Source organism: Lampetra fluviatilis, chromosome 3 (assembly GCF_964198595.1).
Source record: "Lampetra fluviatilis chromosome 3, kcLamFluv1.1, whole genome shotgun sequence".
NCBI lineage: Eukaryota > Metazoa > Chordata > Hyperoartia > Petromyzontiformes > Petromyzontidae > Lampetra > Lampetra fluviatilis.
The window spans coordinates 16,686,814-16,705,535 of record NC_136277.1 but is presented as its reverse complement, the minus strand read 5'-3'; the positions used below and the strand labels follow the sequence as shown (position 1 = coordinate 16,705,535).

The 18,722-nt window shown below is 42.7% G+C and overlaps 1 protein-coding gene across 5 annotated transcripts in view; it reads left to right on the top strand.

Moving 5' to 3' along the window:
* The window catches only part of TP53BP1 (tumor protein p53 binding protein 1), a 61,058-nt gene that overhangs the window by 28,980 nt on the left and 13,356 nt on the right, over positions 1-18,722 (top strand). For 4 of the 5 annotated variants that reach the window (XM_078884041.1, XM_078884043.1, XM_078884042.1 and 1 more), the window contains 10 exons: positions 4,004-4,500; positions 4,711-4,835; positions 6,063-6,098; positions 7,600-7,746; positions 9,062-9,660; positions 10,438-10,698; positions 12,375-12,516; positions 13,916-14,186; positions 15,661-15,852; positions 17,305-17,505. In XM_078884041.1, coding sequence (XP_078740167.1) covers positions 4,004-4,500; positions 4,711-4,835; positions 6,063-6,098; positions 7,600-7,746; positions 9,062-9,660; positions 10,438-10,698; positions 12,375-12,516; positions 13,916-14,186; positions 15,661-15,852; positions 17,305-17,505 — 2,471 coding nt within the window. The remainder of the gene's footprint in view (positions 1-4,003; positions 4,501-4,710; positions 4,836-6,062; positions 6,099-7,599; positions 7,747-9,061; positions 9,661-10,437; positions 10,699-12,374; positions 12,517-13,915; positions 14,187-15,660; positions 15,853-17,304; positions 17,506-18,722) is intronic. The other variant, XM_078884040.1, reaches the window with a different exon arrangement.

The window sequence follows — 18,722 nt, the reverse complement described above, 5'->3', positions numbered from 1 at the left end:
ATCACTTTAACACATTTATAAATAACAAGCTCAGTATATTCGTAAATAACACTCTTAAAATGTAAACATAATAGATTATGTTTTGGGGAATGTCCTGTCTTCACAACACATAAAGAGGCCAGACTGGAGGTAGATAACGGCTGGAAACAGAACTTTATACCATAGGGCCTGATAAGAAGCCTAGGGTTTGGAAGACTCTACAGGGGAGGAATGTGCCAGACACTGAGAACTCCCCCGAGACATTCTGTACTTGCTTCTCAAGAGGGTTTGCTGCAGTCTCAAGCTGGAGTCGTTGGAGGAGTCCCTGGAGGATGAGCCTCTATTCTAGAGACAAGCCCTATAAGCACTCCTCACTTTCTTTTCTGGTGTCGTTCGTCTTCAGACCAAGAGAAAATAGGCCAAGCCTTCCAAGTTGACGATTTGCACACCTTTGCATTTATGCCATCCGTGGATGCAGCCATGGTGTCCAAGGTCTTAACTGGCCACCCCACCCTGCAGGATGAGAGATTACAGATCATTCCTGATCCTATTGAAGGCCTTTTGAGTGTCTACGCCCCAACACTCTACTCACCTCCAGAGATTCATGACCAGTTCTATGAAGATCTTCACAATATTATTCACAAAATCCCCAGCTCTGAGCACATGTTTCTGTTGGGAGACTTCAATGCAAGGGTTGGGGCTGACCACGACGCGTGACCCACATGCCTTGGCTATCATGGCATCGGAAAGATGAATGCCAGTGGCCAAAGACTACTGGAGCTTTGCTCATACCACAATTTCTGTATCACAAACTCATTTTTTCTCACAAAATCATGCAATAAAGTATCATGGAGACATCCAAGGTCTCTTAATTGGCACCAACTGGACCTCGTCATCACCCGACGAGCCCTCCTCAACTTAGTTCTCATCACACACAGCTACCGCAATGCAGTCTGTGACACCGTACACTCGCTGGTATCCAGCAATATCAGACCACGCCCCAAAAAGATACACCAGCTCAAACAAAAGCGCTACCTACTCATCAACTCTGCCAAGACCTCCCTCCCACAACTCACTCAATCATTCCAACACAGCCTTGAGCAGTCCCTACACGACACACCAAATGGAAGCGTTGAGACAAAGTGGGCGTATATCAGAGACGCCATCTTCAATGCAGCCATCAATACCTTCGGCAAGCAGACAAGGCAGAACACAGACTGGTTTAAGGAACACCTGGCTATATTGGAACCCATCCAAGCCAAGCGCATTGCGCTCCTGAAGTACAAGCAAGTTCCAAGTACAGGATCATTAAGGGCTCTGAAAGCTGCCCGCAGTGCAGCTCAAACAGCCGCCAGCCGCTGCGCCAACAACTCCTGGCTGAACCTCGGCAGTAGGATCCAACTCGCCTCTGACACTGGTAATATCCGTGCCATGTATGAAGGAATCAAGACAGTCTTTAGTCCAACCATCAGGAGGACTGCCCCCCTGAAATCCAGCACAGGGGCCATCATCCCTGATAAACAAAAGCAAATGGCCAGGTGGGTAGAACACTACTCAGAGCTCTACTCACGAGACCAAGGTGTGTCAGAAGTTGCCCTTGCTGCTGTAAAGCCCCTACCAACGATACACGAACTGGACAATGTTCCAACCTTGAATGAACTTGACAACGCCATCAACTCACTAGCCAGTGGCAAGTCCCCGGGACAGAACGGCATCACACCTGAGGTACTGAAATGTGCGAAACCCGCCATCCTCACAAAACTCAATGAACGTATCTGCCAGTGCTGAGAAGAAGGAGCAGTGCCGCAAGACATGAGAGACTCCAACATCATCACCCTATATAAAAAGAAGGGTGACCGTGGGGACTGCAATAACTACCACGGCATCTCCCTGCTGAGCATCGTGGGGAAAACCTTTGCCCGTGTGGTCCTCAGCAGGTTACAGATACTAGCTGAGAGGACGTATCCTGAAGCTCAGTGTGGCTTGAAGGTCCACAATTGACATGCTCTACTCCTTGCGTCAGCTACAGGAGAAATGTCGAGAACAGAGAATACCCCTCTACTTGGCATTCATTGATCTTACAAAAGCCTTTGACCTCATCAGTAGGGAAGGCCTCTTCAAACTCCTCAAAGTGATCGGCTGCCCACCGAAGCTGCTGGCAGTCATCTCCTCTTTCTATGATAATATGAAAGGAACAATACAGTGCAGCGGCACCACCTCAGAGGAATTACTCATACTCAGCGGTGTAAAGCAGGGTTGCGTGCTTGCCCCAAAAGTATTTGCCATCTTTTTCTCACTTATGCTCACACATGCCTTTGGGACAGCAGAAGAGGGAGTCTTTCTCCATACAAGATCTGATGGCAAACTCTTCAACCTTGGCCGTTTCCGATCCAAAACCAAAGTACGCAAAGGCCTCATCAGAGAACTCCTATTCGCTGATGATGCTGCGCTGACAGCTCACACAGACCAAGGTCTGCAGACACTCATCAACCACCTTGCCAATGCCTGCAACAACTTTGGCCTGACAATCAGTCTGAAAAAGACCAATGTCATGGGCCAGGATGTCAGAGACACCCCTTCCATAAACATTGGCAGCTACACCCTGGAAGCCGTTCAGGACTTCACCTACTTGGGTTCCACCATCACCTGCCATTGTTCCTTGTCACAGAGATTGACAAGCGCATTGGGAAGATGTCTACATCTATGTTCAGGTTGACCAAAAGAGTGTGGGAGAACAAATCCCTAACGCTCAACACCAAAGGTGTACCGGGCCTGTGTCCTTAGCACCCTCCTCTATGGGTCTGAGTTCTGAGCAACATCCGCCCATCAAGAACATCGACTAAACACATTCCACCTCCGATGTCTCAGGCGCATCCTTGGTATCAGATGGCAAGTTCGCATTCCCAACGCCTCAGTCCTCAACTTGGCCAATATTCCCAGCATGCACTCTCTACTCGGTCATAGGCGCCTGAGATGGCTTGGACACGTTCGTCGCATACAGGATGGCAGAATACCCACGGATGTCTTGTACGGCAAGCTGGCATCAGGCACACGGGCCACTGGTCGCCCAGTCCTGCGCTTCAAAGATGTCTGTAAATGGGACATGAAGAGCTGCAAAACCCAACCCAAATGACTGGGAGAAAACAGGCCTCAGGAGAGGCGAGGAGAAAATACACACTGCTTGGCAGACTGAGGGAGCAATGTAAAGAAAAAGCAATAAATACCTCTGGAGCTGCCACCGCATTCACTTGCAATTGCTCTGGCAAGGATTGCCACTCAAGGATTGGCCTACTAAGTCATTCTAGGCGCTGCAAAACCTACAGCTGACCTCGTAAGGTGTAAAAGAATTGTCTCTTGATTTAGACACACAAGCCTATGATGATGATGACTTCGGACAAACAATTGGGTGCTGCGCTCTGTATGTTTTAGTTCTATTTACATATCTCAGCTGGTTGGCACACTTCACAGCAATTGTTCGTGTATTAGTTCAGTTCAGCCATTAACCGCTCTGATATTTTACTCCACAGTGCCTATTGCACATGGGCATTTGTGTGCTCGATCACACAAGGCTGATGGCTGTTTTGAGTTCTACCCTCTTTTGTGGTCTGCACTAGGCCGTTGCTAGGTGCTAGCCCCCTTATTTCACCCTCTCTCTTCATCCTTTCGTTCTTCAGAGAGATTGGTCTAGTTCTGTTTCGAACTCCCATTATATCATCACAATCTGGCACTCATTGCTACCTCCGAAAGCTGTCTACATCATATCCGTTACCCTTAGGAATAATACTTACATGAAATGAGGACCAAGCTGTAGATGCCGACAATGACTGCCAAAAACTGTTTTTTCTAAGGTACACAAACTCATTGCTCTTTCTTTGTAATTTCCAGCATGCATCTCACCATCCTCCTTTGTACTTTTCAGCATTTTATGTGTCATTGGTCTTGTTTCTGAAGCATTTGTCATGTACACGATGAATGAAAATTAATGTATTATTTGCTTATTCATGCCCATGTGTGATTCGTTTAGCTTCAAAAAAATCCAAGGATCCGAGGAAGCTAGTGAGCAAGAGATACTGAAGATTTGTGAAGGGACAGAAAAGCCACAAGTGGAAACTTCTGATTCCCACGCTCAAGATCCAGTAACCCTGATTGCCCCCTCAGTTCTTAGCCCAACTGAAGGGCAATTTCCTCTGCCCAGATCCTGCCAGAATGAGCCCATCCGACAAAAAGAACAGACAACTGAACCAAATCCTCTGGATGAGCAAGAAGAAATGGAAGTTAACTCTTCAGCAGTTAGGAATGAGGCTGTAGACCCTGGATTGGGAAAGGTTGAATCTGAGAAGAGTGCAGCTGATAATGTGCATGTTGGTGAGAAAGCTGCAAGTGGAGTTGGTTTGGAGGAGGAAGCTGGCATGACGGAGCATGCTGCATTATTTGCTCAGACATCTTCCTGCACATCTGGGTTATCGGAGACAGCTGGTCAAACCAAGGAGACCCAGACAGAAAGCAGAGTGGGATTTAATGGTAAGAAGCAGTTTTTAATGGTAATTCAGATTTTTTTTACGTAACCCTTCCAGTGGAATCCTATGCCTACTGTTACATTTAATATGGTTAAAATTCTGTAAATATTACCTGTTGTAACGCTTTATGACATTTTTCTCATCTTGACAATTGTTAGTTTTTGGTAAAATGTTGGTAAAAAATGTAATATGGCTGGTGTAACTTTGTGTGCAGTGGGAGTTGAGAGATGCCTGGGCTTGACAAAGCTACGGAACATTGCTGTGCAGACGAGGGAAGATGGAGAGAGTACAAGCCATGGCACAGAGGGGGAGGCCGATACAGTCTCTCTACACAGTCAGGTAACCCTCAAGAGCCTGATACAGTCTCCTTTCAGAGCCAGGAAACCCTCAGTCGCCTGATACAGTTTCCCTATACAGCCAGATCATCCTGATTAGGTTCTCAAAGTAAGGTCTTGGGCCGACTACAGCTGATCCAGAATGCGGCTGCCAGGATGCTCGCACGAACCTCATCCCGTAAGCACGTTATTTCTATAATAAAATATCTACATTGGCTTACAATTCAATTTCAGGTACAATTTAAAGTATTGCTGCTAACATTCAAGGCCTTAAATGGCCTTGCACCATTTACATGTTTAGTGACTGTGAATGTCACTGTGTGGTGCCGGCCTTGTGAGGCCACGGCAGATAATATGTTGTCATGTGCAGCCCGGTTACTGGGTGTAGTACCAGCCCTAGCGGGGCTTGGGTGAGCGCTGATTAGCGCAGAGGCACCACGTATAGTGTGCGGTGCGGGCTCCCGGTGAGGGAGCGAGAGGGAGTATCAGCCAGCCAGGGTTACATTGGGGCATGATACGCTGGTTGACCTGCCGACACGTGACCGGATGATATTGGAGGGGGGCCACCGGTGGACGGGGGCCGCTGGGTGGTCACGTGGTATAGAGGAGCTCTCGGGAGCCTTCGGGAAAGAGCTCGAGAGATCTAGAAGGTGGGCGGGGCGAGGGGCGAAAACCAGCCCCAGCCCAGGCCGATATAACGGGGGCCCCGTGTGGGGCTCGGGGTTCTTGACTGTTGGTGAGTGAAGATACACGTCGGGTTGAAGAAGCCTCTAGCCACGCGGTCCGAAACCCAGCTCGTGGTCCGGACCGGGATAGCGGGACCGTGTCTAGTTCTGCCGTAGCGTGGTTAGATGGGCGTTCCAGCACCCGAGTGTAGGTTACGTTATGTTGTGTTGAGTTGATGTAATAAATAGTGTTGCTCCAAAGACAACGTCTGCGACTCAGTTGGACTCACTACAATTGCATTAATGTGTATGCAAACGTACATTATATAAGGAGCTTGGTGATTTTTCGCCACACACCATTATTGACAACGTTACTTCATATTTGTTGACTGTCTTTTCACCTGCTTCAAACTGCTTTAAACTTCTAATTTAACCTGTAGATTAATACTTAGCCTTTTTTGTCAGAGGCACTATCATCATTTACTGTGCATTTTTCACTCTTTGTACATTTTTAACTATCACCTAGCACTATTTTTCTCCCAAAAACAAAATCGTGGGCTTGGCAGACGGTGGCTGAACACATGACGGAGGAATTTTCAGTGGTACGCGGTGTGCGCACATACAATGTAATATACATCAAATAATGTGTTTTCACCACGTTCATTCCTAGTTGAAATATAGTGCAGATTTATCATGCAATTTTTTTAAAGAATACATTTGCGAAATATTAGATTTGTAAGAAATATGTTTCCTAATTAAGCAGCAAGGTATATGTGAAACAACTCATTTTTAGGTAACTTGTAGTGGAGGATTACTGTACCATCTATATGTCTACTGATGTTTTTTCTGTCTAGAATACCTTTGAGATATTGTAGATTCAAAGCGTTACTTAGAAAAACACTTGCTTTGAGAAAAGTGGAAAGGCTTTCACATGCAGAAGGTTAAAGATATTTAGCTTGAGTTATCTAAATTTGTGCCTTAACACATGTTTTGTATAGTTGCTAAATTTACGTATTACAACTTGTATGCTTGACCAGTATACTCGTATGTGTGTTGTGTCTTATGGGGATGCCGCATTATCGTACCAAAGCATTTAAATAAAATGAAGAGTTTAACTATTGTACATGTTTTACCTTTGTCAGTGTTCCCGATGCAGTTTATTACACACTTTTATTGAACTTGCCTTGTCTTTATATTCCTTCAAATCTTTTGACGCCCAATATCTTCGGATCTACGAAGCCTAACGAGCTGACATTTTCTACAAATCTCGCGTGACAATTCAAGATTTCATATTAAAAAGTTCCTGTTCCCCCCGATTCTGGGTCTATTCGTTTTTTCCTTAATTTTAATATTTAATAGTCGAACATTCTGCCCCCGTATTTCAAATCACGAATGATCGCGCCTGGCTACTCAGGGAAACGTCTTGTCTAATCAGAGCTGCTGTTGTTCGGGAGCCTATGACCAATGAAAGGAGCGCTTATATCGCCACTCGTCATGAAGCCGGAGCGGCCGCTGTGGTTCCCTCTGCCTTAGCGGAGGAACAACAATTATAATAATAATTAGTACCATCGCTATTGATGAAACAATTATATAGCTATAATAGTAATAAATAATCTAATTTGCTTTGTCACGCCCATTTCGACGCTCTGATCGCAACATGGTTATGCACAAGTTAAGTGAGCAGGTAAAAACCGTGACCATGATTTAAAATAGCAGTTAAATAGTTAAAATAGTTTTCACGGTAAAAAAATAGGCAAAAAGCAAGTTTTTCAATGCACATACTTTTATTTGCACTCAAAAGTAGAAAACACATTATTTTTCCCCCAGAATTAATCACATTTGATGTGCTAAATAAAAGTGGGTGGCTTCCTTTCGAAATGTAGAATTTGCTTCATGCATGCCACCCACTTATTTTCTACTTTTGAATGCAAATAAAAGTGTGTGCGTTGAAAAAGTAGTTTTTTTACGAAAATTTGTTGTCATGTCGTCTCCTGTATGTATTCTGTTGTGTCTTGTGCTAAATTTGTTGAAAGTGATGTGTGATTGGCATTTGAATGAGCACATTCCTGTTTGTACGCACGTGTGTGTGTGCTGGGGTGCCAGGAGGAAGACAGTTTGCCCTTACCAGCGCCAGCACCCGGGAGGCTGGTGCACAGGCACGTGCGCACAATTCGCGAGGTGAAAATCACTCGTGTCATCACCGACGTCTACTACGTCAATGGCAAGGAGGTGGAACGGAGGGTCACTGAGGTACGTCATTCTTAAATAGTGTCACACAGTACAGAAACATGCTGTGCGGAAATGTATTTGCAACATAAAGCAACTAGAATGTAGAGTTCAGTAACATTTTTTCGAACGAAGAAATATGTATGCTATATTTAGGCACGTATGATATTGGTGTGATTGGTTATCAATCTTTACAACCACAAACCTTTGAATGATTTTGATCCATGCAAAATGGTTGGTCCAATAAGAATTAGCTCTTATGTCCTGACATTACTGACTGACCTTTCTGAAAAACGCAATAATTTGTGAAATGGTATCATGAATATGCAGCATGGATGCTGTAACAAAAATAACAATTGGGAAAATTACAACTGTACTATCAGATTTCACCTAAATAAGAATAAGGCCAACAATGGGTCTGGCCTTTTAGTATTGGGGAAATTCAATTATTGCAAAGGAGCAAGCAGGCGCTTACAAGAAGGGCAGTGTCTCCGTTATTAGTGAGGTACTGTTATTGGATGGCATGTGTGAACATATATCGCTTAAAAACATGGTTGGGCCTAAACCACTTTCCTGCCAAGTTCTGTGAAAAATAGTGTTTGATTGACAAACATGTTTTAAAATGAGCATTTTAGGACCTGTTATGATATTTAAATATTACACCAAAATTGAAACATGAGGCTTAGCTCACATTTCAATTGATCATCTGTATGCATAGCAGGAAGGGTTTTAATTTAAACCCAACACTTACACATGCTGAAATTGTGACCTTTGTTAAATTTATAGCAGAAAAGAAAATGTTAAAGTGGATATCAGTTTTACCATAATTAAATAAACAAATGATTTGGTGTGGCGGTGGTGCACACGCACATATAGTACAACACTCTTAACACATTAATCATTATAAAATAATGTCAGCTAATTTATCACTCACTCAGCTGTTAAAATACATGCTTAGGCAATTTATAAAGAACAAAGCTCCTGACACAATACAGTGGCTCTTTATGAAGAAGAAATTAGTGCCTAAATCTTGATCAAAACAAACAAATATTGTCAATCAATGAGAACATTTTACGTGCAAGTTGAAAAGATTGGAATGCATATTTTTAAGATTAATGGATGAAACCAAACATCTTATGCTCTAACAGCACAATGGAAGGCCATGCCAGATGGGGAGGTTTTTCTGTAACGCCTTTTTTACTTTATCTTGACCTGTGTGAATACATTTTTGCCTAAACCTACATGCAACTGATGAGGATTCTCACTGACTTTTATAGGTGTTTTATCGTCTAACCATGTGAAAATGTGGGCTTTGTGATTGTGTTGGTTTTGATTGCAGGAAGCAGAAGCACCAATTGTGGAACGGCAAGAGTATGAGCAGAGCACAACATCGCCCTCCCGCACCGTGAGCTCGCTCACGTCCGGTGACCTGGCTGACGTCAGCTCATTGTCCACCAAGGTGTCCAACGGGACGGGCAGCCTGCAGAGGACTGGCAGCAGCACGTCTGGTGGGGGCCACTCGAGTGTCAGCCTCAACCGCTCCGGTAGTGGGGGTACATTAGCAGATCCACCCAGCACCAGCCTCCAAAGGTCAGGGAGTGATGGATCTGGTGGCCACAGCAGCGGGGGCCTCCACAAGCCATGCGCAGCAGCAGCTGTCGGTGGGTACAAGTCCACAGACAAGGGCCACCACACCTCCAAGAAGGACATGGAAAGGGAGAAAGACGTTTCCACAAACATCCGCGGCAGTGGTAGAGCTGTCTTTGAGGACAACAGGGGAAAGCTGAGCAGTAAAAGTACACTTCTTAAAGTGCAAGCTGGGCGTGGCTGTGAGGAGGTCTGGGGCGAGGGAGCACGAGTCGGATACTCCAGACAGACTCACAGCATGCCACGGACAACGCGGGGCAAAGGCAGGGGCCGTGGCCACCGTGCACCGAGGTATGTGTTATTACCATATCTGTGCTCGTATTCATTCTGCATACCCAGCATGTCACTGCTGTCTTATTCCATGCAACAAAATATTCGGTTTAGAAAATCAGGGAATTCATTACAGGGTCTTTAATCACTCATCAGGTGTTGTCAGCGGTGGTCACTAAACACTTTAAATAGAGGCCAGTTTAATTAGTATTATGATGGTTGTGACTAATGGCACATGAAAGGCTGGTCACAGAGAAATGTGTCAAGAGTTGATTGGGTTGAGAAGTAATTTGTGGGTGATGCAGATAGCATTGTTGTTATAGTGTATAATTATATTATATATGCTACAGATGGGCCTTATCATCAAGTAGACAATTCAAGACAAATATTTAAGATACTTGCACATATAATGAGATCTACAGATAGCACAGTAGCACAATACGAGAAGTGCAATAGATTTGTGTTGCTTGGCAGTTACGTAATATAATATGAAATTTATTATGGGAAATAATTTAGCATTGTTGTTTCAGTACATGTTTACAAATTAACAAACTAACTGGACTATTAATGAATACAAATTTACTGCGGCAATACCAAGCACAATAATACCGTATGGTATACTTAGAAATCTTTACCTCTACTAGCAGACTCATGCCCCAGGTCACTTGCAAATGAGACTATCTTAGTCTCTTGATTTCTCACCAGGTTAAACAAAATAAGATGTGATGTAAATACTAACCTATTTGAAATGTGTAGTATCTTGTTATCAATGTGTGCGTACATGTATTTGTGTTGCAGGAAGCGTTATCCTTGGCAGGGTCCACGAAGTGTTGCTCCAATTATGTTTTTGGAGCCAGATACTGAATGGGAAGAGATTGCAGGTGATGGAGATGCAGGGGATGAGGACGATTCGGATCCAATTGAGCCAGAGCCCACAGCAGAGTGGACACTAGTAGCAGACCGTGGTCCCCAAGCCAAGAACTTAAAGCGTGCGACTGAATGCAGCATCATACCAGCAGCTGCCCGGGGAAGCTCTGATGGAGACATGCAATCAGATGGGTAAATGTGAAACTGCACAGTCACTGAAATTAATTCAGTAGTCGCCCTAAAGCTGTGGTAGTAAGAATATTTTAGAATGCAAGCAATTAATAAATTAATTGGGTTTCAAATATGTAATTAAATACTTATTTTATTTACAAATGTTATCTTTTACTCTAAGGCTTTTGATGTGGGAATAATATGTAACAAAAAAATAATATTGTAATGTGGAATACCATATCTGTAATATCAGGTTTTCAAAAAAATTCCCCCACCCCTTTCCGATTGACACCTTAATTCTATGAACACATTTAGTGCATGCCAGTTTATTTCTAGCTTTGCTATATTTTTCCTCAATGCATTCTCGTTAGTCCTTGGCATCTGTTAGTTGTGCATATTAACCTCGATAATTAGGTATTTCATAATGATTTTCTTTTTGTGATTTAAACAATATTCAAAATTCTGAGCATAGTTTGATGAATAAAAATGTATTCTGAATATTGCGGTGAATGTAATGCATCTAGTGATTTCAGGAGTCACGTGAACATTTCATATAGTTACAAGAAATGTAAACAATTTATTCTCATACAATTGTATAAATCCATTGTGAAACGAGTAATTGATTCTAATTGATGAATCAACGCATTGTTACATGTCTATTGGTAGATTTTGCCAACATATAAAAACTATCTAAGTAAGATAATGTAGCAGTTATATTGCTGTTTTTCCTAAATTGCTTATGCATATTTATCTAGCTAACATTTTTTATCTACAAGGTACACTTCTAGTGCCTGGTTCATCTGTTTAAAAATGTATTTGCCAGTCATGTTTGACATCAACATGCCAATGACTGCATCACCAACAATGCAACAGATGGACAAGGTGATATGTTTGGTCTGTTTTGTCTTAGATGTGAATCTGGCCTTTGGTGTCCCACGATCTGGTTTTAGGTTTTTCACTTTGTCACTGACCTCTGGGTGGGCACTGGAGTGTCTGTATTGATAACCTGCTGCCATCCATCTTGCACAGAATCCCCACTTATCCCAATGCATGTGTCTCAGCTACATTAAAACATGCTCACAAAGCCAGACTGCAAACTTTGCAATCAAAATGTTTTACCTTTTCTAAAGCATCCTTGATTCTAGTTACCGGCTGAAATAACCGCTGGTAACCAACTAATACCAAAACAATGATATGATTGTAATGAAGACTAAGCATAAGCAAAACATATGCGTTTGTGGTTTACTCTGGGAAGTCTTGACCAACTTCCAGAATTACCTGTAATTACTAACAATATTGGGAAGTGTTGATTGTTGATCCACTGGGCAATGGATACATCTGTGTTTGATTTCCAGTCACATCAACATTAGTGATATATGAACGAGTCCTTCACTAACCCACACTGACCAGTGTGGTGAAGTATAATCAAACTTTTATTTAAAATTTTCGTGAGTGAGGAATTCATATTCTTTGGTTCTTTCGGTAAAGTCACATAGATAGAAAACAACAAAATATATAGGCTTTCAATAGGTTGACAAACAATTGTTAAATATTTTTTTATACTAACAATATACCTTGCTGAACTATTTATCCATCTGCTGAGCTGGGAGGATTTTTCTTTGACAAACTCTCTACTGGGCGATATTGGTGTGATAAAGAAATGCCTCTAATTGGAGTGATGCTTTGCTTATTCGCAGTGGAGTCATCCCGGGCCCAGAGTGGCTAACCGCCGACTCCGGGGGCCCCTGTACAAGTCGAGCTGCGTTGGCTGCTGCCGGGCCCTTTCGTCGCTCTTCCCTGCAACGCTCAGCCTCGCCGCTCATGAATCTTCAGGCAGAGGTGAGACCTCAATGTTTGAAATGGCTTTGTTTGCTTTGTCACACCGAGAATGTTTTCATTTATATTTTATGTAACTTAAAAGGATTGCCACATTTATTTGAGAGTAATCTGGGTTACAGATATACAGGAGCAAGAGCAGACTGATCAGTGAGCCCCAGTATTTCAATTCGAACTCGACTTCTCATGTGAAAGCTGTCTAGAGTCACAGTGTGAAAACGAACTGGAGTAACAGTGTGTAGTGAGTCCTAGGAATAGCAGTCTAACTCTGCTTTCCTTGCAACCATTATCCAGTGTGACAGGGAACAGGGAATCCCAGGAATATAAATACAAAGCAGTCTATTACTTGGTTACATTTTAGGCATCACGGTAGACCACAGGCTGGGAATATCAGGTAGTCAGGGGCCCTTAGCCACTTCTTGCTTTGGTGGTACTCAGTCGTGCGTGTGAGTGAGTTACATTAAAACTCACCTTTGACATCAATCGTCAGCTTTGGAAAATGTGACCCTGACATCTGGCTCAGCTCGAAGTTGACCCTATGTGCGGTTGACAAAACGACTCGCCTATGGAGTCAATCATCATTTTCGGCATGTTTGATCCTGGTGCCTGACTAGCTTGGCATTGACCCCTATGTGCTGGTGACAAAGTGATTCACCTTGGCAGAGTCCATTCGCCTCTGCTTTCATGCCTCTATAACCTGCACCAGTGTGGAGGTTTTTCTTTATTGGGTGCAATTGTGAACAACAGCCATCTAATCTAGTACATGTAATACATCTAATCAGCATAATCATTGGTTCACTGCAGCCCAAAGATTTACTCCTACAAGACGTTTGGTGAAGTTAGGAGATGTCCATGTGCTCAGAATTTGAAAGCCTGAAATCCGGAATCGGTGATCTCGCCGACAATGTGTTTAGGGAGGGGGATCCACGCCCATGGTGCACCCAGGAACTTTTCTGCATGAGCTGTGCCCTGGCACCCTGGGCCTGTTCTGTTATCGCTGTCCCCTGGCAACGCACCGTTGGACAGCAATGCAGCCATGTTTTTACCATGACTCTAGAGTTAAACTAATCTTATTGGCTAGTTTATTTCAACTATATAATTTTTTAAACGAGGGACACCTTTTATATGCTTTAACAACAGACTGTTTAGCATAAACAAAATGTTTTAAGATGTATTAATTCATATTCTTGGTTCTTTCGGTAAAGTCACGTAGAAGTGAAACAATAATATAATAAAAATATAAAACAATAAAATTCTTACGACTTTACCGTAAGAACCAAGAATATGAATCCCTGCAGCTTTAAATCAAAATGTATTAATTCATTTGAAATATCGATGGTTAAGATAAATATCTGCAATGCAATTGTGAGTGTGCTTTACTAAAAGACATGTAATTCCGCAGCAAGATGTGCCGGTGGTTACGGTAGCCGGGGAGGGCAGCAACAGCGGCAGCAGCAGCAGCCTGGTGGGACTGCGCGTCGTGGCCAAGTGGAGCTCTAACGAGTACTTCTACTCGGGGCGGGTGGTGGGCGAGCGTGAGGCCGGGCGGTGCCGTGTGCGCTTCGACGACGGCTACGAGTGCGACGTGGCGGGCCGTGACGTCCTGCTGTGTGACCCTATCCCACTGCACACGCAGGTCACGGCGCTCTCCCATGACGAGTACTTCTCCGCAGGTCAGGAAGGGCCCAAACACGACATGCTACACCTTGGTCTTCGGAGCTATAATCATACACACTCGACTTTGTATTCTGAGGACTGAGTCATCAGATTTATAGTTTTATATATTGTTTCATAGTTATGTAGTTATTCACTGTGCTTCTGTTGTATTTACAGATATCTCATGTTTAATGTTTCCACACCAAAAGTCAAATTCTGGCACCAAATTAAGATTATTTGGCCAAGAAATTCTCCAGAATAACCCCACTGAGTTGCCTAAAAGTTCCCTAGTTAGCTGCTTTACATGTCCTTCGTTGCCTCATTGATATTCAAGAGATCTGTTCTGAGTCTGAAGCCCGTATTCATTCTGTCCTCGCTGGGTATAATTGACACTGGTTTGCATTACCCATATCTGAATTACATGTTATTATTTGGTTGATGTATAACAGTTAAACTCATTTTATTTCAGGTGGTAACCTGGAGCTTGAACTCAGGTCTCGGAGAGATTTACCGAGGGAAGCAATTTTTTTGAGGCAGATAAAAACCAATGCAGCATATGCAGTGTACTCTGTTTGTCCATCACCATCTTTTCTGCGAACCCAAATATCCACAGGAGCAACAGATCACGAGTTATTTAGGTGGTATACTGTCCCTTAAGGATGTTTAGATATAAGGACTGGTGCAGAAATAACTATCGTGTGACTGCAATATCATGGCAACAGGAACGTTTCTGTGCTGTGGTGGTGAGTCCTGTGCTCATTCGCTGTAAACTGCATCCTGCACGTCATGGAAGTGGTCCCTATAATTAAAATAATAAAATATGAACACTCGTCACATCACCCAAAATCAAGTGACTTCATTAAACATAGGAGCTATTCAGCTTATGTCACCCATATGTCTCCAAAGGAGATATGCAGAATGTGATCAAATCGCCCGAAAGTTTGCAATATACAAAATCAGTAAAGCCCTCACACTGTCGAGGTTGGGCAGTGCACTTTTAAGCCAGTGACTTGCAAAATAGTGATGTGTCGTTATGTGTATGGGACACCTAGCTTAATACATTATTAGCAGTACAGCCAACTCATTCCTGAATTCTGTCTGGTGGGGTTAATGATCACCCCCTTGTATCCATGACATTTCTCTGGAGACTTTGCTTTACTCTCAAAAGAAAAATTCTACTAATATAATAGTTTAATATACAAGATTGGAAGGTTAAACGATAGTTTTGGAGACTAAGGTTTTCTTGGGCAATATAACAATTCAAGCAAGTACAATGTATACAAATAATACCAGCACTATCATACGAGATACATTGGTGTAGATTTTTTATCGAAGTAATCACTGCTAACCAAAACAATACAAAAATGTAAGTGAATACAACAACCATACAACAACGTATCAGTTTCATCTGAGACTATACTTTCAGCTTTACCCTGCGTAAAATGTTGCTCATGCATTACCCCTTGTCCTGCTTACCCCAATTGTGCACAGGGTACATCAAGGGGCACCGGAGGGAGGAGGACGAGTTGTACTATTGTGTGGAGAAAGACGGGCGGCGCAAGTGGTACCGGCGTGTGGCTGTCATCCTGTCCAGCGAGCAGGGCGACCAGCTCAGAGCACAGTACAGCCTGGACCCGCTGTGCCCACCCACTCCACACAAGCGCATGGCAGATGTCAGCCTCGGTACACTGGCCTAATGCGTCATTTGTAACTAATGATAAAAAGAGCTGCCAAATAACAGGCGAGTCCGGAAGGGATCATTCCAAGACTTCCAAGGTTTAGCAATACACATTGAGATATTTTAGTTATTATACTGAACAAACATTGCAATTTTGGTGTGTGTAGTGTATAGTAGGGTACCTGAGGATATCCAGCAAGGGAGAAGGTCATAAGACGTTATGGTAGATGGAACTACATTTGTTGAAGGTGAAAAGGTACCAAGATATCCTGAGCGATAACATATCCACATGTTTAGTTGAGGTCAGAGCTTGTTAGATTATGCAAGATCACCAAACAGCACTGATCAGTGGGGTGAAAATATGGGGAAGTCTTCCTCCAGCAGTGGATTATAGCAATGCTGTAAATTCCTTTGGTTATTATTGCACATGGGTTAGGATATGTAATGGAATTAAGTTCATGGCAAAAAAAGCGCTTAGCAATGTGCTAATAGAGATGGAAGTGATTGGAGTGGGGTGTCATTTGAAAATGTAAGGGGATACGGATTATAGAGGTGGAATACATGCGGCATGAAATATCCTGCGACAGTGGATGTTCTCAAAATAGTAATACAATTGATAGTAATCGTTGATTTGATATGTAATCAATTAGAGGAATAACATTGCACCGATTCATAGATTAATATTAAGTTGTATGCTAATGATGCATGCATTGTTTGTGTTAACATCTATAACATGGAAAATTAATTTGTATTTGATAAGTAATCAATATTTTTTGGTATTTTATTGTTTCACAACCAGTAATGCCTGCTATATTTACCACATTGTAAGAGAAAGTTAATTGTTAAAGAAAGTGTATTATTTAATACAATTGTGTCCCTGAATATTGACAATACATCAAATCAGCAGGGAAATAGATTTCTATTCCTCTAGAATGTTTGTTGAGGTGTGTGTTTTTGGTTGAGCATAGTTTTTGTGATTTGGAAAAGGAACTTGGAGATTATTTTTCCAGTGGAAGGAAAGGAGATCAAGCAGTTTATCAAAAATGGTTATTTATTTTGAAATTTCACTTTCAGATATGAAGGGAAAGATTCATAGTGATGTTCTCCAGTATTGCTGTTAACCTGTAGAATATTTTCCTCGGCTGAACAGATTGTGATAAACCTACGCAAGAACCAAACATGGCATATCTTCAATATTATAAAAGCATGCTCATTTGAGGCAATTAAATTAAGCAATGTTAATTTTCCTGGCTTAAATAATTAAAATATGTATTAATTAAGGGTTGCCAATATTTGTCCTCATGTACATGAGTGAATCTGGGAAATAGGGTTATCAGGCACAAATAGGGCATTTTACTAATTGAAACCACTGGGAATATGCATATACTGTTGTATAGCAATGTTAGTGTTCAAAGGTTGACATACTGTAAACTTTATGGTGGAATGCTTATGTTCAGATAACCTTGTGGAAGGCAAGAGGCAACGACGGCTTGGAACAGCAGCAGAAGGTCGGTCTCCGACCACACAAGCTGCACGGCAACCCCAAAGTCCCCGGGTCGTGCCCTCCACTGGCAAGCGAAGGCTGCAGCTCACCGACCAGGGATCATCTGATGTCGGGTCGCCAGCTAAGCGAGGCCGCAAATCCACCAGTGCCAAGCGTAAGTCGAGCAACAATGATAAGGTTTATTTATTTTATGTATGTTGAACTTCTTTCACACCGTACGTAGCCAACCGTGTTAATCGGAGGTGCGGGGAAAGGACGACAATTTTAACACATAAAGCAGTTCTAAAGAAATGAATTTTCAATCTAGATATAAAAGTGCAAAGCTCAAGTAGCTTCCGAATATCGGAAGGAAGAGCGTTTCAGATAGCCGCAGAAGCACATTTGAAAGCGCGCGATGCAGTGACTGTCTCTGTATGATGGCCAGCCGAAATCCGCTACGAGGATGACCAGAGTTCACGTGATGGTTTATGCTCTTTGACATGATCAGCAGGTATTGTGGTTCATTTGTGGCATACACTTTATATGTAATCAGTGCAGCCTTATAACATTCATTCAGTCACCGGAAGCCAATGCAGCTCAGCTAGCACTGGACGGACACGGTCTAATCTTGCAGTAACTGTCACGACACATGCCAGATAATTTTGTACACGCTTCAGCTTGGTAATGCTTTTTCTAGATGTCCCGTAGAGTAGTGAGTTGCAATAATCGAGCCTTGTCAATACTATCCTACACGCCTCCATGTTCGCTGTCACTACTCAACAGTGGTCGAATGTGTCGAAGAGCCCTGATATGAAAATTGCAGGACATGACTATTTTTTTCAGGTGGTGATCAAACTACGTATTCTGGTCGAGTCGATGCCGAGGCTCTTCAGATGAATAGAAAACTGAATCTTGGAGTCTGCAGCCCACAACACCTGATTCTCCCACATTTTTTTTCGACTGACCCTGAGTGCCAACCAGCAGGACCTCCGGTTTTCCTGGATTAAGCAGCATTTAGTTTCATGCAAACCACGCGTGCACCCCTCGCGTACACCGCTCGGGTGCAATCTTCTAGGTTACTGAGGCTCTCCATATCTTACTTTAGCAAGGTAAAAACACAGACTATATCATTGTGAACAACTTTAGCAGAAATGTGATTGTGGACATGTATATATAATCATGATCAGTTCATGCATTGCAGAAATGTAAGGGATGCGTTCCTGGGATATGCTACTCAACTCGAACCAGAATTTTGAAATACTCAACTCGAAATGACTTCAAGCAAACTCTAATTTCCCATAAACATGATTCAAATCAGTGGTTGTGTTTGTAGCAGACATTACTAAAAGAAAATGCGTGACTAAATGTCATAAAATGTAAAAAAAATATTAT